This window comes from Podarcis cretensis (assembly GCF_951804945.1).
Source record: "Podarcis cretensis genome assembly, chromosome: 14".
In the NCBI taxonomy this organism is placed as follows: Eukaryota; Metazoa; Chordata; class Lepidosauria; order Squamata; family Lacertidae; genus Podarcis; species Podarcis cretensis.
Genome location: NC_137183.1, coordinates 5,672,587 through 5,694,741, shown reverse-complemented (window position 1 = coordinate 5,694,741; position 22,155 = coordinate 5,672,587). Strand labels below are relative to the sequence as shown.

General features: G+C 43.9%; 1 protein-coding gene across 6 annotated transcripts in view; it reads left to right on the top strand.

The window, feature by feature from the left end:
• The first annotated feature begins 355 nt into the window (after positions 1 to 355).
• The window catches only part of FAM81A (family with sequence similarity 81 member A), a 43,450-nt gene continuing 21,650 nt past the window's right edge, over positions 356 to 22,155 (top strand). The window contains exons 1-4 of one of the 6 annotated variants that reach the window (XM_079953404.1): positions 356 to 910; positions 1,171 to 1,279; positions 18,686 to 18,755; positions 20,680 to 20,953. In XM_079953404.1, the coding sequence (XP_079809530.1) occupies positions 857 to 910; positions 1,171 to 1,279; positions 18,686 to 18,755; positions 20,680 to 20,953 (507 nt within the window). In that variant the 5' untranslated portion in view covers positions 356 to 856. The other 5 variants (XM_079953407.1, XM_079953405.1, XM_079953403.1 and 2 more) reach the window with 5 other exon arrangements.

Sequence of the window (22,155 nt, the reverse complement as noted above, 5' to 3'; positions counted from 1 at the left end):
CTCTCTTACTGGAGGTGGGGGGGGAGAGGGGGTAATTAATTTCTATGAATGACAGCCCAGAGAAATGTCACCAGGACCTTTTATGTGTACCAACTTCATTTCCTTACAGCCGAGCATTGTGTGCCTGCAGGAATTCTGTGGCGCACATTGAACAGGATATAAGCTTGAGCCAGTGGGGTAGCGTGGGGGGTGCAGGGGGGGCCGGCCGCACCGGGCGCAACATCTGGGGTTAGGGCAAATCCACGGGTTAGGGGGCGCAAATCCACGGGTTAGGAGGCGCAAATTACTTGCCTTGCCCCGGGTGCTGACAACCCACGCTACGCCACTGGCTTGAGCTATGGGAAGCCAAAGTGTTCTTTCTGTGTCTGTGCTTTGCCTGGATTAGAATTCGTCACAGCTGGCAATGTGCTTTTGAAAAAGGGAAGAAACTGTTCTTCCCCCTGCCAATCTTCTGAGAGAAACTGACCCCGCTAGGAAATAATTGTGGGGTTGAGCCTCTTCAAAGAGGATTTGTATGTGCTGATATTTTGTTCCCTATAAATAAGTTCTTTCTCTCTCTCTCCTCTTGAGGAGGGCCTTGCTTCACGGAGGTTGAGATGCATGTTGCTATAGCGACAGCGTCCTGGCAACAACTCCCAGCTGCTGCTTTGCTTCTTCTTCTCCGAGGCCCAGCCAAGAAGAGCCGAGGGGGCTCCTCAGTTGCCACGCTCCTCGGTTGCCGCGGTGGAGGCAGGAAATCAGCAACAGAGGGGCACCAGTACATCCCAGCTTCATCCTGGCAAGCCTTTAGGTGTGGCTGCTGACCTGAAAAATACCTACACCCCCCCAAACAAGACGTGTAGTTGAATATGCTGCTATGATACTCAGAAGCAGATTTGGGGCACTCCAGCCCTGCCCTAACCAGACCCAGGTAAGCAGCCTTGGGAGACAACTTGCTTCCAGTCAGATGTTTAACTTGCATTCGGATGTGGTGAGGCTCCTGGTGTTGACCTTCGGTTCATTTCTGTCACCATTGCTTCCAACCACCTCCATATTTTCAGGTGTGTTGGCACTGAGACCACACGTCTCTCGCATGAGGGTGGGGAAGCAGAGTGGGGGCGGGGAATGAGGGAAGCCTTCGCTGTCGAGACCAGTGGAGACACTGCATGCCGCCTCCTTCCACCATGCCAGGATCCTGACGACTTTTGGTTTTCCGAAGACACGAGTTTGAGGCGACGGGAACAAAGCCATGTTGAATGCTGTCAGCGGGGCCCTGGATGCAGCTGTGGCATGTTCTGTTGTGAGTTTCTTAGGCTTTTGGGGGGGATGCTGTTTGGGGGAGGTCTCCCTAGGGAGGGGATGTGTTGTACATTTGTGACTTCTCTCAAAATAGACAGCGTATGGTGGGGTGGAGGATTAAGAAATGTTCCTTTGAAGATCCAAAATAAACTGGTATCTGAGAGGGAGCATTTCAGTGGGTGACTTGAAACAAACAAATCGACAGCAGGGAGATCTGTGCATTGTATGATGGTGGTGGTGAGCTTTTTTGCGCCTTATGACAAGCAGTTTTTGATGGGGCTTCTTTCTTTGGGTATGTTTGCCGTTGTATTAATTGTAATGGGCTGATGTACATACATAAAAAGATGCCTTTTCCGGCTGGGATGAGATGGGCCAAGGCTTATTTTGGTGCCTGAGGTGGGAAATCCAAATAGCACCTCCTCCTCCCCCATTCCTAATGAGGCATGAACTGAGAAGTTCTCCTGCACAAGTTTCCTCGAAATGAATGAGAAGGGCTCTCTTGCTCATCTCTCGTTTGTTTCCATGAGGCTTGGGCAGGAGTACTTGACAGTGGAAGTCTGCAAGTTGGACCCAGGGATGCAGCCCTCTGTTGAGGCACCCCCCCCCCCCACACACACAGTCAAGGTAAGAGGGAGACATCTCACTTGCTTGACATTATTCTTACAGTGGGGAGAGATTTCTGCTGTGTCTGAGGGTGGGTGGCAGGAATCTCTGCTTAATTATTACTCTCCAACATCCATCATACTTGTTTGTACAGTGTTATCCAAAGTTCACCTTACCAGCAGCAGCGGGATCAGTTGTTTGTAGCCGGCTCAATGGCTGGCCCTGCCAAAGCAGGAAGAGTTGCAACCTCTGTCTTTTCATAACAACAGAGCCCTGCAGGATCCAGGCAAAGGCCCCTCATGGTCCACCATCCTCTTCTCACAGTGCCCAGGCAGATGCCCAGAGTGGCTTGGGAGACCTAGCCAGATGGGTGGGTATAAATAATAAATTTATTATTATTATTATTATTATTATTAGTCCACAAGCAGGACCTGAGCGCAAGAGCACTCTTCCATATTTGCAGTTCCCAGCAACTGGTATCCAGACCGTGGATACCAGTTGGAGGCAGAGCACAGCCATCCCTGGGGTTTGCCATTCCATCAGCTAGGAACAGGTTTTCCCCTCCTCCCATCATTAGAAATAGAACATAGAAAACATGTCAGACCATTGGTCCATCAGTATTGTCTACACTGACTGGCAGCGGCTCTACAAAATTTCAGGCAGGGAGTCTTACCTGGAGATTTGATTCGATTTATTATACTGCTTTTCATTCAAATGAATCCCAAAGTGACTTGCAAACAATAACTAATAACATTATGGAACATCATAGAACATCACAAATGCAGCATAGATCATATAGAATAATTAACAAATCATCAGTGAAACAATTACAATCTATAAAGCACTGTTACCAAAGCAGCAACTAAAAAATAAGCTATACGTCACAATTAAAGCAAAAGTCATATGATTAACAAATCAATGCAACATTCGTAGTTTACAAAGCAGCATTAACAAAATAGCAGCCCAAAAATACACTAAGCATTGTTTTTTTTATAAATAATGGTTGTTTTTTAAAAAGGATTTTCATAGTTAACAAGGGTACAAAGCATCTCTCTTTTCAATTCATAGAGTCCTTTCTACAGGTCGGTTACACTAAGCACTGTTAAGTTCTTGGGGCAGCACAGGTGAAACCAGCCACCTGATGGAAAACAGAGTCTCTCTCCCCTCACAGTTGTTCCTCTGGAAACAGCTCCCCTGTAAGATCTCCTAGGGCTGGAGGATGGGGCAAGGCAGGTGGGAAAAGCCATTACTTGCTGGCCAACACAGAATCTCTCTCCCCTTCATGGAGATGGATTGAAACTTGAACCTTCTGCATGAAAGAAACAGGTGCTCTACTGTCCATCACTTAACATTTTTCAGCAACAGGTGCTCTCTTCATCACCCCCCTCCTCCTCCTCCCTCTTTAGTCTGTGGGTCTGTGGGTCAGCTGTCTCCGTTCTGCTGCTAGACTACCTTGAATGATGCCCAACACCTTCACCCAGACAGCTGTTTGTGAAGGCATCTGTACATGTGGGTGGGAAGTTCCCAAGTTCTCAACTTTTCCCTCTGTCACTTGGAGAGAAGCTTATTTATTAAATAATTTCTTAAACTATTTATGTCCAGCCTTTTGGTTCCGCAACTGAACCTCGGGTGATTTGCAAAACACCTCCTGTCACCTTGCTCCACCACTGACAGCTGTGATTAGCAAAGAGAGACTCCTTCTAGCTACAGAGCCCATCCATAAAGCATATCACACTTTGAAAGGCCTTTTAACACCCACCCCAGGATGCTGGACTAAATGGGCCATTGGACTGGTCCAGCAGGCTCTTCTTATGTTGTGTGGATACAGTTAACATGCATTTTTTCTTGCTGAGCAAATAGCAAATGCCTGAGCAGCCCCAGGACTGCTGGGAGGGAGGGGTTTTACTCTCTTTCCCTGTCACTATTCAAATAAAAAACCACATTTTTGTGACATCTATTAGCATTTCAAAGGAAGCCTGCCCCCCTGGTGCTTAGAACCCTCTTCTATTCCTGAGGCTTTTCTACCAGCTTCCAGAGAGAAGCCTGTGTTATTCTATTGGAGCAAAAATAACCAAAGGGTCTTGCAGCATCATAAAGCCTAACAAATTTAGCAGAAGTCTTCATTGATGCCACTTCCTCTGATGCAACTCATCATGCTTCTGATGAAGCAGATTCTACTAGTCCATGGAAGTTCATGCCATAACTAACGTGGTTGCCTTTAATAATTATTAAATCTTAGACCTTCTGCATGCCAAGCTTGTGCTAGTAATGTGACTTCTCAGGAAATAAATTGTACTGGAAAAATTTCCAATGCAAATTAGCCTAATTTGCACTGCGAAATTTCCTGAAGAGCGATAGTGTTCGTTTTACTTGTAAACAAAGCATAAAGGGGGGAACTTTCCAAGCTTCCCTAATATTGTATTTGCTGTTGACCCCCATTTATTGTTACTAATGACCTGATGAAAAAAGGGGGAATTTTCTAACGCACATCACTTGGCATGTGCTGTATATCATCTTCCAAGGCAGGCCCACATATTGTGCCTTGCAGGTAAACTAGCCATGTGGATGCCACAAAATACTTCTTCTTTTGGGGTCTGCAATGAGGGTTTTGTGCTGGGCTCTCTGAAGTTCATCTGCTCCACCCCTCTGCCTCCTGCGCCCACCTTCCCAAACTCCACCAAGTCTTCCCCTCCAGCCCTGTCCAGTGCTGAAGGCTGTGAGCTGAACGCATTTGCTCTTCAACAGCCTGTCTCGAAAGCTAGGAGCTCTTTTGACCAAAGAGATATATTAGACAACTGTAATTGCCACACATCACATTCTCAGACTTTCAAAATACACCTCAGTAATGGCAGTGTGTGTGAACTGGCAAACTGCATACCTTCCAACATTTCTCTGATGGAATTAGGGATGTCCTAAGGAAAAGCAGGACATTCCAGGATCAAATCAGAAACCGGGACAGCTTCTGTAAATCCAGGTCTGTCCCTGGAAAACAGGGACACTTGGAAGGTCTGAAACTGCACACAGCATGGGACCCCCCACATTAATGTCTCTCGTTTTATTTCCATTTGAATTGAGGAATAAATGCATATTTGCTCTCCCAACCAGTCTGGGCCCTAAAGAGTGATGATGCACAGTAACAACATTGCCACAAGGCATCCCTCTCTCAAAGGCAAGAATGGTGGCAGGGATGTTGTTAAGTTGTGGGTGAACATATCAGACGACACAGCGATTCTTCAAACAGCTCTTGTTTATTCACAGGCCAGAATAGAACTGAACTGAAGGGTTCAGTCAGCCTGTTTATATAGAGCTCCACTAGAACGCAACAGTAACCATTTTCTGTAACTATCCAATCACTGAACGTCACTTTCAATCCCTTATTTGCATATGTGGACCTGAGTGAAAACTACAGTATCCCCCTGCTGGCCCAGGGTGAGAACTTCAGTACGTGACAGATGTAGCAAAGATAGAAGGGGACAGAGAAGAGAAGCCCTCCCTGGAAAATTGGGAGCATGTGGCCTATTCTTTTCAGGTCTCTCAACCCTCTTCTGCTAGGTACTCTGTACCTCATCTGCCCAACCTCTTGGCTATTTCTCAGCACCCCCTTCCTGCTAATAGTCACTCCCGTCTGCCAGCCCTGATATCTTTTTCTCCTTTTTTAAATTTATGCATTTTACATATCTTAGTACATCAGTTATACAATTGGCATTGTTTATCTTACACTCTGACTTCCATACACATTCCTCCGTGGGGTCTTATTTAGTCCTTGTTAAGCTGCATCTCCTTAATTATCATCCCTCTTCTGCTTATTTTAACTGCTGCTCATATATTTAATCCTGCTTGGAAGTTTATCTGATTGTTATATTTCTTTAAATATTCGCCAAAGTATTCCCAGTCTTCTTTTATATCAGACTCATCTTGATTTATTATCTTTGCAATCAACATTGCTAGCTCTGCGTATTATATTAGCTTATTCTGCCAGTCTATTTTTGCGGGACTTATATATAAATTTTAAATTATAAATTTATAATGACTTCCCTTCTTCTCCTTCCATGGTTCATTTTACTTATCATACATTCCCACATATTTTACTCTAACCATTCAAATCAGTTTTCCACTTTTACAGCAAAAATTATTTACTCTGTTGAATTTATCTTATTGATGCCACGGTTTTCAGCTTTATACATTTATTTTCCATATTTTCAATAAATGTTTTCCACTCTTCTTTAATTATAGGTTTTTCTTGCTCTCTTATTCTGTGTGTTAAATCTGCAAATTCTGCATATTCTGTCAACTTAAATTGCCAGTCCTCTTTGGTTGGGACCTCACTCACTTTCAATTTTGGGGCTAACAAAACACGGGCTGCAGTCGTTGCATACATAAATAAGCTTTTCTGACACCTAGGAATTTCTGTTTGGGCTATTATCAATAAAAAGAACTTGGGGGAGGGTTGGGGGGGGAAGTAATTTTAAACATATTTTTTTCAATTCATTATAAATCATTTCCCAATACCCTTTTACCTTTTTACATGTCCACCACTTGTGAAAAAAGGTTCCCTCCACTTCTTTACTCTTCCAACATGGATCTGATTCTGTTTTATAAATCTTAGCCAACCTACTCAGAGTTAAATACAATCTATGCGATTGGTGGGCAGAACCCTTAGCTCAATTGTTTACTCTTATAGATAAATATGGGACCATACCTGAGATATGGTTAAGATCAATAATTATTCCAATCTTTAAAAATGGCGACCCAAAAGAACCAAGGAATTATAGACCGATAAGCCTACTATCAGTGATAGGGAAAATCTACGCTAAGCACCTCTTATCTAAACTTCTTACCTGGATGAAAAATCTAAATTTACCAGGGAAAGAACAAATAGGTTTCTCCAAAGGTTGCTCTACTCTAGACCACTGTCTTACACTTATGCATCTGGTTGAAAAATACAGATCCCAAAGGCAATCTAAGATATACGCTGCTTTTGTAGATTTTCGTGGTGCATTCGACTCAATTGACCGCCCAAAGTTGTGGAGGAAACTCACAGAATTAAAAATTGATCAGCGCTTATTGATTCTAATGCAAAATCTACATTCTTCCAATACCTGTCAAGTCAAACTTAACACCAAAGGTCACCTCTCCTCAGACATCCCAAACTCGAAAGGGGTAAAACAAGGGTGTATTCTTGCCCCCTTTCTATTTAATTTATTTTTATCAGACTTGCCAGATTACCTTCAAAAAATAGAATCACATGCCCCTAAACTCAATCAGAAACCAGTTCCTCTCTTATTATACGCAGACGATGCTGTCTTACTATCACTAACGAGCTTGGGTCTGAAACGTCTTATATCTTCACTGATCCTTTACTGCGAATGTAACAAACTCTCTATAAATTATGAGAAGACAAAAATTTTGGTCTTCTCGAATGGTTGGAAATTAGAGAAATGGAAAATAAGAGGGCAAGAAATCCAACAAGTGAAAATCCATAGATATCTGGGAATCTTATTCCAGAGCAACTTAGGGTGGGCAACCCATCGCACAAATGCCATAAAACAGGCAAAGTGCATCTCATCAGCAGTTGCCCGTTTTTATTATCAGAAAGGTAATCAATTTATTCCTGCGGCCAATCAGATATTTCAAGCAAAAGTGCAATCCCAGATATTCTATGGTATCCCGCTATGGGTCCAAGCATATAACAGTGATATAAAAAAGATTCACTCCAGCTTTTTGAGACGTATTCTTGGACTCCCTCTTATGATCAAATATGAAACAATGTGTGCAGAAATAGGCATACACACAATGGAATACTGGGCATGGTCCACCTCAATAAAGTATTGGTTACGCTGCCATTTTCGCTGCCCTCCATCAAGTCTGCTCGCTGATTTGCTCAAAGACCCTTATAAATCAAGATGGTATCAGCACCTTGAAAAAAAAATTGAATCTTTAGGCATCGAGCTGGAGCTCCTGTACAATTCTAATGAGCAATATATTCTCCATAATATCCTAACTAGACTAAAGGATGTCGAGAGACAAAATATTATGGCAGCTGTAAACAAAATTTGCTCCCCCAGATTCTACGATTTAAATATCTTAGATTGCAGAGCCAATTACGTCTCTAAATTAATAATCCCAGCCCAACGTAGGGCTTTTATGCTGGCCCGTTTGAATGTTTTTCCCTCAGCATTTGTCTGGGGAAGATATCAAAACATTCCCAGAAGCAAGAGATTCTGCAGATGTTCTATGAATGTCCCGGACACTGTAGAGCATATCCTCTTTCATTGCCCATTGTACAGTACGCTCCGTCAACGCGTGCTGTCCCCCCTTTCGGGTGGTCTGGAACCCCAGCAAGCTGAATGTGTGGGACTCTACCTATCCGACGCTGACCAAAGGGTAACGGCGGGGGTAGCCGAGTTTTTGGCAGCAGTCCTCCAAGGAGCAGGTTAACAAGGAAAACCACTGATTCTATATGTATATATTTATATTTGTATGTAGCCAACTCCTGCCTTTTTATATATATCTCAAGGCTTTTATATGTTATTTTCCTTTTATGGTTTTACCTGCATAATGCCTAATAAAGGTTTGATAAGTAGTAGTAGTAATACAATCTATGGATCATTTTCAAATAATTCTCTTTCAATTAATAACATGCAGTAAATTTCAGGTCACTTTCCCAAAGTTTCTCCCAGAGGTTAAGATGTATATTGTGTCCTATATCTATTGCCCAGTGTGTCACTGAAACTTTAACAAGCTCGTCTTTTGTTTCCCATTCTAATAAAAAAATTATACATTTTAGACAGAAGTTTATCATTTTGTAAGTGTTCTTTTTTGAATTGTGAACTTTAGTCCATAAACCCATTCTTTCTATCTAATTTAAACATGTTGTGTATTTGGTGATATTGCAACCAATCTATAACTTGGCTCCTTAAGTTTTCCATTGATTTCAGTTTGGGTTCCACCCCCCACTCCCCCCCCCCGTAAAATCCAGCAGTTCCCTATAAGATTCCCATTGTCTATCCATATTAACTCTATTAATTGTAATTGCTTTGATGTGAGATAGCCATAAAGGTGTTTTTCTTTCCAGCATATTTATATATTTTCCCCAGACTCTATATAGATTCTTCCTAAGAATGTGGTTCATTAAACTCATAGGTTTTAGCCTTCCCATACCAAAGACATACATGTCAGCCAAATTTTAAATCATGACCCTCTAAATCTTAGTTTGCATTGTCCAATACAATCCATTCTTTTAACCTATGCAAACAACCTCCCTCATAATACAATTGCAAATCTGGCAGGGCAAAGCCTCCTCTTTCTTTTGTATCTGTCAGGATACAAAATATTTTATTCTTGGCTTCTCCCCTTGCCAGATAAATTTAGAGACATCTTTTTCCAATTTTTGAAGCAGCTTGAATGATTTACAATCAGGATTGATTGGAATAAAATCAGCGTCCTAGGGAGTATATTCATTTTAATGGCTGAAATTCTATCTAACAGGGAGAATTTCATTCTCCCCCATATCTCCAACTCTTCCTTAACCTCTTTCCACAATTTAATATAATTATTTTCAAATGGGTTGAGCTTTCTTACTGTCAGCCAAATTCCTAAATACTTAATTTTTTTGCCTATTTTTAAACCAGACATCCTTTCTAAAAAAATTTTTGACTGCTCATCCATGTTTTAACCAACATTTTGGTTTTATTTGAGTTTATTTTGAAACCCACCACTTCTCCAAACCTTTAAATTTATTCTAATGCTTAGAGAACACCCTCCAAAGGTTGTTCTAGTGTCAGCACCACGTCACAAATGCCCTTAATTTATAGACTCTATGCCCCACCTCAAAACCTTTAATTTCCCCTTTTCTCGTTATATTCTGAAGCAGTATTTCTAATGTCATAACAAACAGGGACAGCCTTGTCTCATTCCTTTTTCTATTTGGCATTTGTCTGAAATAATATAATTTATTACTATATTTGCAGATTGATCAGTATAGATTGTTTTAATTCCTCCTAGGAAAGAATTACTTATTTCCATTTTCTCTAAAACCTTAATCATAAATGACCATGAAATGTTGTCAAAAGCTTTATCTGCATCTAGGAAGATTAACGCAGCCTGTTTTTAATTTCTTACTTCCACGTACGCTATTAAGTTAATTACATTTACTTACAGCCTGGTCTCTATAGACTGACTCAGTCAATGTTCGTTTCAATCTATTAGCCAATATTGTAGCAAATTGTTTGTAGTCACAATTCAATAATGAAATAGGTCTGTAATTTTTAGTTTTTGTTAGGTCACTGTCTTATTTGTGGATCAAAGTAACAATGCATCTTTCCATGAAGCTGGAACTACTCCTGTCACCAAAATTCCCTTCAATGTGTCCTTAAGTGGTTCTACAGCGGTACCTCGGGTTACAGACGCTTCAGGTTACAGACTCCGCTAACCCATAAATAGTTCCTTGGGTTAAGAACTTTGCTTCAGGATGAAAACAGAAATTGCGTAGCGGCGGCACAGCAGCAGCGGGAGACCCCATTAGCTAAAGTGTTACCTCAGGTTAAGAACAGTTTCAGGTTAAGAACGGACCTCCAGAATGAATTAAGTTCTTAACCCAAGGTACCACTGTATAAGTATATCCTGAAACTTTTAATTAAAAAATGGCTGTAAGTCCATCTGGCCCCGGTGCTTTTCCCATATTTATTCAGTTTATTGCCATTTGCAATTCCGATATCGATTTGGGTGCATTCAAAATTTGCCAGTTTTCCTTAGATACTCTGGGTGTGTTACAGTCACTTAAGTAAGAGTCCATTTTCTTAAAGTCCTCTTTCTCACAACAATATAATGAAATATAATATTTTTCAAATGCTTTCCTTATCTCTTTTCAGCTAGTCAAATGCTTATCCTCATCTACAATATTATTTATTGTGCTATTTTTTCTTTCTTTTTTGAGTTGCGTGGTTTGTTAGCAAATTGAAAAAAAATCTGTTTCATTAATTTAATTTTCATCTCAATCTCTTGATTAACTAACAGCGAAAATTGTGCTTGCAGTATTTTAATTGCTTGACACACATCTTTATCCTTTGGTTTTGCAATTAACTTCTCCTTATTCAATAAGGCATCTAATATGTCCTGCTTCTTTTTTTCCGTTTCTCTTTTTTTGAAAAGTATTTTGTTGAATTAGGAAACCTCTCACCACTGCCTTACTGGCATCCCATACTACAATTAAATCTGTTTCTTTATTTAGAATGAGGTAAAAAAAATTCTTGTAAGGGAGTGTTGCCCCTTACTCATAATTTATTCGTTTTGCAATACCACATCATTTACCTTCCACCTAAATGAAGAACATTTCCTTCCTGTTATTGTCATAAAGATGCCATTGTGATTGGATAATATCTTAGGTTGAATTTCTACCTTTTTTACCCTAGTTGTTAACTCTTTCAAAGCCAATAAAAGGTGTATTCTGCTTGAAGAATTGTTTGCATTTGAGAAAAAAGTAAATTTGTGTTCTAATGGATGCTTAAGTCGCCATAGGTCAGTTAAGTCAAAATTGGACACCATATCAAAAAAAGCATTTGGCAATTTCCCTTATTTTGAATCTGTTTTCCATACCGTTCTATTTAGGTCAAGGGAGATGACACAATTAAAACCACTCATCATTATTATTTTACTATCACACAAATCAAACAATTTCTCTTCCAGTTTGTTTGTTTTTTAATCAGTTTTCCGTTCATTGGGGGCATAAATTCCGATTACAGTAATTGGTTCTCCATCTAGTCTCACTTCAATAACCATCATTCTGCCTTCCTCACCTTTAAAGATGAATTTAGGATCTAGTTTGGGGCTAACATACATAATTAAAGGTAAAGGTAAAGGTACCCCTGCCCGTACGGGCCAGTCTTGACAGACTCTGGGGTTGTGCGCCCATCTCACTTAAGAGGCCAGGGGCCAGCACTGTCCGGAGACACTTCCGGGTCACGTGGCCAGCGTGACATCGCTGCTCTGGCGAGCCAGAGCCGCACACGGAAACGCCGTTTACCTTCCCGCTGGTAAGCGGTCCCTATTTATCTACTTGCACCCGGGGGTGCTTTCGAACTGCTAGGTTGGCAGGCGCTGGGACCGAGCAGCGGGAGCGCACCCCGCCGCGGGGATTCGAACCGCCGACCTTTCGATCGGCAAGCCCTAGGCACTGAGGCTTTTACCCACAGCGCCACCCGCGTCCCTAACATACATAATTACCCCTCCCTTTTTGGTTTTATCAGAGGAGATAAACTCTTGCCCCACACCTTTATTTGTTATTTATTTATAAATATTTATTTATTAGTATTTTCTATGTTGTCTTTTTATATGTGTGTCCTGCAAGCAAATGATGTCTAATTTCTACTTTGACAATATATGCACTATTTTATTCATTTTCATTTCACTATTTAGTCCATTTACGTTCTATGAAATAAATATAAGATCCATATTCTATTACCGTATTTTTCGCTCTATAACACGCACCTGACCATAACACACACATAGTTTTTAGAGGAGGAAAACAAGAGAAAAAAATTCTGAATGAAACAGTGGATGTATCATTTTTGTGCTTCATGCTGTGGCCACAGACATGTGATTTGACGGTGAGTTTGGGGTAGCCCAATGCAAAAATCCTGAGAATCCATGTGGATCCATGCTTTGTAACCACATTTTTGCACAATTGCAGCCCCAGGCAACAGTGGGTGCGTGATTTTTTTGGTGCAGGCTGTAGCAATGGACATGCTATGTTATCTGATGGTGAATTTGGGGTGATCCAATGCAAAAATCCTGAGGATCCATGTGGATCCGTGCTTTGTAACCACGTTTTTGCACCATTGCAGCCCCAGGCAACAGTGGGTGCATGGTTTTTTGGTGCAGGCTGTAGCAATGGACATGCTATGTGATCTGGTGGTGAATTTGGGGTGACCCAATGAAAAGATCCTGAGGATCCATATGGATCCGTGCTTTGTAACCATGTTTTAAGTTTGGAGGGAAGGAAAAACACAGAAGGGACAAGGAGCACGAGAGGGGTGTGCGGAGAAGCAGCTGGCTAACAATGCAGGAGAGAGGTTTAACGGGAGGGAGGAAAGGAAGGCAAAAGTTCCCCCCACACACACCCAAGCCAGCCCTCTCTCTCTCTCTCTCTCTCTCCCACCCACCTGCATGTTGTCCGGCTGCCTGCGAGTCCCTAGAATGCTGGACGCAGCAGCACCGGAGCATGGAGAGGAGGAGGTGGTGGCTGTCGGCTGCGCTCCTAGTCAACAGAACCTGAGCCGGGTGGGCCGGAGCCTGCGCGCAGTGTGGCTAGGAAGGAATTAGAAGGAAGGACGTGATCCTTTCCTTTCCCTTCTGCTTGCCAGGAGGGCAGGGGATTTCCCTGCTCTTTGTTGCTTTTGAGCAAACACAGCAACCAAAAACAGAAGCGGGTGGGCAGTAAGACTCTGAGGCAGAATGCAGGAAAGCAGCAGCCTCGCTTCTGCAGCCTTCCCTCCTCCGTGACGCGTGATCTGATTTTTGCCTGATTTTTGCCCCTGCACTCGGGCCATTCGGCTCCAGGGACCACACATTCGCTCAATAACACGCACAGACATTTCCCCTTACTTTTTAGGAGAAAAAATGTGCGTTCTTATTTATCATATATATATATATATATATATATATATATATATTGACAGTTCCAGTTTTCCTTCTACCCCCTTCCCTCTTTACTGTTTATCCTCTTCTTCTTCCTTCTCTTCTTCTTCTTATTCTCCATGCTCAATTCCAAAATCTCACCACAAAGGCATTACAAAGGCATGTACTTTCACTGGTGCTACACACCTCTATTTTTTACCTTCATAAATATAGGAAATCCCTTCAGGTCATTCCTGTCTGAAGCGGAATTTTATCTTTTTAAGGGCTTCTGTCAAAAAATTGTAATCCTCTCTCTTTTCAGCAGTTTTACTGGAATGTCTTTTAAAATTATAATCCTTCATCATCTATTTCAATACCTTTCTCATAATATGTCTGGCGCACTCTGTCTTTGATACTTCTAGAATTAAAAAGGACCAGACAGTCCCTGGAAAGATTTTCTTCTTAGCATATGGAAATTTAACCCTGAACGCACACTCAATAGCTGTATCCACGTCCCGTTGTTGCATCTCAAGCAAAGACACAAGTGCTTCGGTTATTTTATCCCTTATTGCTACATCTGATTGCTGAGGAATAGATCTGAATCTCAAAAGCATCGCTTTTTGCCTTAATTCAATTAACACCAAATTATCCACCGTTAATTCCTGAGTTGCTCTGGCTGCCACAACTTCCTCTAGCATCTTTTCCTGTTCCTTCCTTATTTCTTTATTTTCCTCTTTATTTATTTGGACTGCATCTTGAAGAGTTTGCAGTTTTCTCCAAATTACTTGTTTTACTTTATTTTTGTTGATAATTCACCTACCACTTTGGTGTGGCTTTGAAGATCTTTCTGCATTTCCATCATTACCTCCACAAGGTCCATCTTTGGTTCTCCCTCTTGGATAAAGCCTTTCCTTGATTGGCCAGGTGTCAATGCCAGATTCTTCTTTTGTGAGGCTATTTTATTAGCCAGGAAAATAAAATATATATAATTCCACAGGTGATAACCATCATGGCGTTTTCCTTTCTAAAAGGTCCTTATACCTTATCCAAACTGTATAAACTCCTCCTTACTATATGATTTAGGAACCCTCTATGTCAGGGGTCGGGACGCGGGTGGCACTGTGGGTAAAAGCCTCAGTGCCTAGGGCTTGCCGATCGGAAGGTCGGCGGTTCGAATCCCCGCGGCGGGGTGCGCTCCCGCTGCTCGGTCCCAGCGCCTGCCAACCTAGCAGTTCGAAAGCACCTCCGGGTGCAAGTAGATAAATAGGGACCGCTTACCAGTGGGAAGGTAAACGGCGTTTCCGTGTGCGGCTCTGGCTCTAGCTCTGGCTCTGGCCAGAGCAGCGATGTCACGCTGGCCACGTGACCCGGAAGTGTCTCCGGACAGCGCTGGCCCCCGGCCTCTTGAGTGAAATGGGCGCACCAACCCCAGAGTCTGTCAAGACTGGCCCGTACGGGCAGGGGTACCTTTACCTTTACCTTTACTATGTCAGGGGTCAGCAAACTTTTTCAGCAGGGGGCCAGTCCACTGTCCCTCAGACCTTGTTGGGGGCCGGACTATTTTTTTTTGGGGGGGGGGATGAATGAATTCCTATGCCCCACAAAAAAACCCAGAGATGCATTTTAAATAAAAGGACATATCCTACTCGTGTAAAAACACGCTGATCCCCAGACCGTCCACGGGCTGGATTTAGAAGGCGATTGGGCTGGATCCGGCCCCTGGGCCTTAGTTTACCTACCCATGCTCTATGTACTTTAACTTTGTCATACCATAAGTACGCTTGCCAACCGTATCTTAAGTCAAACCCCTCCAAGTTCAATAGGCTAGCTATCTTTTTCTCCTGTCTAGCAAAGGACCTCTCACTCATCTCTCATAAGCAGCACTGCCTGTTGGCAGTCTGTTGCTGATACCTCTCCCCTAAGCATCTGGAGAATTCCATGGCATCCCCAGAATCTTAGTCAACAGCTTGTGGGATGGGGGCTGACAGGCAACAGGCAATTTCATCTAATGTATATGGTGTTCCTACAGACATGGGAGCAGCCCTATTTTCAAAAGCTCTCTCCAAGAGAGGTGGTATCATTTTGAGCAAGTCTCTCTTTTCCATGCAGTGCTTGGGAAACGTGGCCTTGGTTAATAGACAAGCAGTATCTTGCGATGTTTTGCAGGATATCCCTTGTGGGGGTTTTTTCTCTGCAAAGCTGACACTTCCATCGAAATAACCCCTCTGTTCCCTTTCCATCTGTGCACCATATTGCATCATGTTTAATCAGTAATCCCCAAGCAGTCCTCCTGATGGCACATCCTGCCAGGTTTCAGTGGGTGTTTCAGTGTTTTCAGAGCATGTGAGATCAGCCTCAGAGCAAATGGCCTCTGAGGTGGCAAGTGGGACTCCAGTCTGGCTTTTCTTTTCTTTTTTGGTAGCAGGCCTTGGTGACTATCTAATCTTTGTGAATTCCATTCAGAAAGCAAAGCGGTGAGGGCCAGAGTCTGGTTTAATTTTATATTGCAGGTTATTGTGCTGGAATGAAATGAGCCTTTGATTATGATGATTTGCATAGTGCCGTCTGTGTGCTTTACAATGAATGGGTGTGAAAGGTCCCTGTCCTCAAGAGGCTTGCAATCTAAAGCAGATACAGGGGAACAATGTGAGGTGTTTAGGTGGTAGATGGGCCAGGACAAAAACGGGTTTGAGCTACCTCCTTTTCCCTCCCTCTCTTCCCCACCCAGCAGGTTGCTGGGGGACAGCCAGGAGTCTGTCTCCTGGGGTCCAAGCTGGTCACTTGCAGAGGGCTCTCCCTCCTTCTGTTGCTCCATCAGCTCCCCTCCCATTCATTTCTCTTTCTTGCTTTCCTTCTCCACAGTCACATGAAAGTTGGCTGAGAGGCAGAAAGAAAGTAGGCTGGAATGGGAACCTATGGTCCATCCGAGTAAGATCTGGACATTTTCCAGGAAGGTATCTGGGCAGTAGCTTCTGACCAGCGGGCAAGAAAGGAACATGGGCTTGAGAAAGGGGCGCAAAATCAAATCAAAAGCCAAAGAGATAGAAAAGGGCCAGAAGTCACCTTCAAAAGGCTTGACATCAGCCTATGTATATAGGCTAAAATGTATATATTATTTTAAACTTCTTAATCACACAGCGCTGTAGAGCAGTACTGGAGCTGTTCTCTCCCCCCCCCCTCCCCTGCTACTGGGCACCTCAACTCTGGCCAAATTCACACCATACTTTTAAAGCGCAATGATACTACTTTGAATCAACATGGCTTCCCCTCATGAATTCTGGGAGCTGTAGTTTGTTAAGTGTTCTGAGAGTTGTGAGGAGGCCCATATTTCCCTTACAGAGTTCCAGTTCTAGAGTTCCCTGTGAAGAGAGATTGACAGTTAAGCCACTCTGAGAATTGTAGCTCTGTGGGGGGAAAGGGGTCTCTTAACAACCCTCAGCACTCTTAACAGACTGCAGCTCCCAGAATTCTTTGAGGGAAGCCATGACTGTTTCAGTGGTATTCATAGCACTTTAAATGTGTGGTGTGAAGGTGGTCCCAGAGGCACAGAGGAAGGAGAAGTTAGTGGTGGCGGAGGGGGAAGGTGAGGCAGGGGCAACTAGGTGTCTCCTGGCTGGGCCCATCTCTGCCACCACCATCTTCTCCCTTCCTTTCAAGGCCTCTCAGCATCCTCAAAAAACAAAGGAAACATGTGTCTTGCCTCCAGAATAATTGTGTTTATTGTAACCAAACGATGAATCAAGCTCATACAAGCAATTCACTAAGATTTATTTCATCTGGTGACAGCTCTAAAGCATATAGATTTAAAAAAAAAAGAGGTAAACACTGCAAGGACAGCTACATAAGATATTCCCCAGTATGTTTTTTATTGTTTTCTTTACTGAATTTATATACTGCCCTATACCTGCAGGTCACAGGATAACATCAGAATATAAAACCACAAAATGCATAATCAAATAATTAAAAAACAATCACCACCACCACCCAACACATTTTTAAAGGGCATAATATGTCAATCAAATCAACCAAAGGCCTGGTTAAAGAGGAACGTTTTTGCCTGGTGCTTAAAGATGTATAATGAAGGCTCCAGGCAAACCTCCCTGGGGAGAACATTCCACAGGCGGGGAGCAGAAAAGACCCGTTTGTGTGTTGCCAGCCTCTGGATCTCTCAGACTCTCTGCCCTGGGACACCAGCCCAAACTAGGATTCTGCAATTGCTCTGGCTGAGATTCTGGAAGAGGACTGGCCATGCTATAGTCCTAGCTCAATCTATTTCTCAATAAATGGGCTGTTGCTCGGGGGAGCATACCTCTTTGAAGGCTCCTCATTTCAGTCCCTAGCAGCACCTCCAGCTAGGGCTGGGAGATAAAGGTAAAGGTAAAGGTACCCCTGCCCGTACGGGCCAGTCTTGACAGACTCTGGGGTTGTGCGCCCATCTCCCTTAAGAGGCCGGGGGCCAGCGCTGTCCGGAGACACTTCCGGGTCACGTGGCCAGCGTGACATCGCTGCTCTGGCGAGCCAGAGCCGCACACGGAAACGCCGTTTACCTTCCCGCTGGTAAGCGGTCCCTATTTATCTACTTGCACCTGGAGGTGCTTTCGAACTGCTAGGTTGGCAGGCGCTGGGACCGAGCAGCGGGAGCGCACCCCGCCGCAGGGATTCGAACTGCCAACCTTTCGATCGGCAAGCCCTAGGCGCTGAGGCTTTAACCCACAGCGCCACCTGCGTCCCAACCCCAAAATCCTAGAGAACCAGGGCTGCCCATCAGGACATGGGCCTGCTCCTGACTCAATATCAGCAGACCTTCCTGTATTCCATCAGAGTGCCAGGGCCTAACACATCCTCTTTTGGACCTCTGCACACAGGTAAGCTTTACCTGCATGTTCAATACGGGAACAGCGTCCTCATGTAGTGTAAGCCTAAGGCTCTTTGGTGCAATGCCAGGGGTCTTGGCCCATGTGTTGCTCCCATGTGTTTTGCTTCTGCCCAACCCACGTTGCAGATATTCCTGGGAGCCTCCACAAGCCACTGCCTTCTCCATGGGGAAACTTTGTGCTGCCTTGGCTGTTCAGATTCCAAAAGTGCCCTCCAACAGTGGCATTGCTGGCATGAAGTGGCTGTTCTGTGCCAGCTATAAACAGATGAATAATTTAACTGCTTCAGTCATATTGTGTTGCTGTTTCCCCAACAGGCATAAATTCTTGGAAAGAGAGGATGGCACAGCGAAGCCCGATATTCTCCACACTCGGCCCAACTGAAAGGTATCCTGAGGCATCCTGCTTTGATGGGGTGGCAGAGGGTGTGTGTGTGTGTGATTTGAAATATTTATTTACTGAAGGCTTCCCAGACCTGGTAGCCCCCTCCATATGTTGTTGGGCTCCAGCCTGCATCACTGCCAACCATTGAATGTACTTGCTGGGAATGATGGGAGTTGGAGGTCAAACAACATTTGGTGAGGAAGGCCCATTTACTCTATACCCATCCTTCCATGGAGCTCTTACAGGGTCAGAACAAATCTCAGGGGCAAAAGGACAGGTGCTTTGCTTGCAGAACATCCCAGGTTCAGTGCATGTCAAGAAACACACAGGGTTCATGTTTCCCCACTATGGTGCATTTTCAGGTTTAGCTCAGCTGAGTGTGAGAGGGGCCAAAAGAGGATTTGCCTGTTTGGACCCAAAGACTTTTGCCCATTGCTAAAGAGCAGCCATGAGAGGGGGGCCTCTTGCCTTCCAGCTCTCTTTGTAGGCTTCTTCCTGATAACGTCTGATTGGCTGATATGGGAAGGAGGATGCTGGGTTCAATGGATCTTGGTTAGGGCTGATTGATATATCATCCAAACTGGTTTGAAGTCCATATCGTGATATCAGTTTCATAATTTTTGACCTGGCAATACATCGCAAATCATGATGTGTGTTTGTGTGTGTGCTATGCAGGAATCACAATGTGGGGAAAACCGTGCTGCCAGCCAATGCCTCTACATAGCTCCATCCTTATTTCAGACATTGTGATATATCACAATGTTTAGTTGGTGATGTATCACGATGTTGAAAACCAGATATCACCCAGCCTTAATCTTGTCTCTGGCAGGACACTTCCTAAGAGCCACAAATGCACCAATGCCCATCTGACAGTGGAATCAGTAGCAGACCAAGATCTGAGCACAGAGGTGTATTCGAAGGAGGACTAGGCCAAGGATGCATTTGGCTGCAGAACATGTGGATAGGAAACATGGGACAAAAGCAGCCAAAATGATCAAGGGGATGGAACAACTCCCATATGAGGAAAGGTTGCAGTATTTGGGGGGGTTTTGGTTTAGAGAAAAGGCAAGAGGTGACATGATAGATGTGTATAATAGAGAATTAGACAAATTCATGTCGGAGAAAGCTATTAATGGCTACTAGCCATCATGGTTCTGCTCTGCCTCCATCGTGAGAGGCATTTATGCTTCTGAATCCAGTTGCTGGAAACCATGGGAGGGGCAGATGCTCATGTGCTCAGGTCCTGCTTGTGACTTTTCCAGAAGCATCTGGTTGGTCACTGTGAGAACAGGGTCCTGGACTACATGGGCCACTTTCTGCCAGTCCCAGGAGGCTCTTCTTAGGTTCTTACAACTGGCTGGCGCACATGGAGACAGAAGAGGAACAAGTACTGATGCTTGGAGAGACTAAAAGCCACATAGGCAAGGCCAGAATTTGGCTCTTGCTGAGGTGAAGATCTGAGCCTGACCCAAAATCAATTTTCACCAGTCCAGATGAGGGGAACTGATTCACTACCAGGTGTGTGGATCCCTTCTGGTCCTTGGGAGCATAATCCTGCTCCTCTCATGGCTCACAACAATGCTGCACAATACATAGACCAATGCACATCCTGGCTGATTCTGGTGCACAATAAACAGTTAATTATAATGGCTTGAGCAGTGTAGTGTAATGGTTAGAGTGCTGCACTAAGTATGGCAAGAGCCTGGTTAAAATCCTCGCTCTCTCTGTGTTCACTGGGTGACCCTGGGCCAGTCACTATCTCTCAGGCTGACCTGCCTCATAGTGTCAATGTGACAATGAAATGGCAGAAGGTGTTCTATTGACCTCCTTGGAGGAGGGGGAGGATAAGATATTGTAGAAATAAGTGGGGTGTTGGATGAGCACTTGCTCCATCAAACCAAGCATCTCCATCACTTCCTTCTTTTAGACGAATCCGGAACATCCCCCTCCACAGCCAAGCTCTAACGGCCATTCCTCTTGGGTCAGCGAGACTCGTGGACCAGCTAGAAGACAGGATTCTCAGCCATGAGAAGACGACAGCTGCCCTTGTGGAGCACGCTTTTCGCATCAAGGAAGACATTGTTTGCACGCTGCATAGGATGCAGAACAAAGGCGGAGGGGACCGGCTGGCCAGGCAGCTCTTGGAGGAGCACATCCGTAACATCACAGCCATCGTCAGGCAGCTGAACCGGGACATTGAGGTCAGTGGTAATTCTCTGATGGTGTGGTGTACCCAGTCTTCACATTTTAAAATTTCTGAAGGTGCGTGGTTTCTTTTCCTTTTTAAAATTTATTATGTTTATATACCACCTTTTCCTCCAAGGAGCTCTGTGTGGCATAGATGGTTCTCCCTTCCCCATTTTTATCCTCACAACAGCCCTGTGAGGTAGGCTAGACTGAAAGATTGTGATTAGCTCATTGTCACCCTGTGAGCTTCATGGAAATTTGAACCCAGGCCTTACAGGTCATTATCCAACACTAACAGTTACACCACACAGGTGGTTCAAACCTAAGAATCTGCAGCCCTTCTTCATGTTTCCCTTTTAATCAAAAGAAAACAAATGTTGGAAATAAATTATTATTTATTGCTTGTTTAGTGCCATCCATGTGCCTAGTGCTTTGTAGTGTACACGTAGACAGTTTGCTGCTGCCAAAGAACCTACAGTCTCAATTTCTGCACAGAGGAAAGCAGAGACTGATGCAGAGCTGGGGAGAGCACTGCTGTTGCACTTGGGACCTGCTTGTGGGCATCCCATAATGGGCATCTGCTTGGCCTCTATGAGATCAGAGTGCTGGATTAGATGGGCCATTGGTCTGATCCAGGGGGGCTCCTGCTATGTACTTAGGACATAAACAGGGAAGAAACATGCAATTGTTTCATGTACTTGCCCTTAGGCTTTGGTGCAGGCTTATTTACAGGAAGAATTGGGACAAATTCTTTACAGTTCTGTTTGAGAGCACATGAGTACCACACACCTAAGATCACACATTTACACACAGTGTTAATTAGTCTGGGATAATTACCATCCCCACTAAGGTACATTGCAGTCTATTTGTTTTTAATTAATCAAAATATCTGAGATGCATAATTACCACCTTCTGGTTTTTCACCCACAATCACAAAGGACCCCCTCCCCATACACACACCACTTGTTGGTGAAGCAACCCCAACTGGCTGTGGTATATAGGCAAATAATGCAATCACATTGGTGGGGTTGATTGTGTGGTTCTTTTACAAGCCAGGTCGATGGGATTGATCATGCGTGTCTTTCTCCATGTGTCAACAACATGTATACACAGTCAGCACATAATAAGAGGCATACTAAAGGCCTCTCTCATCCAGCATCTTCCTTGCCACAGTGGCCAACCAGATAGCTCTGAGTAGCCCACAAGCTCAACATAA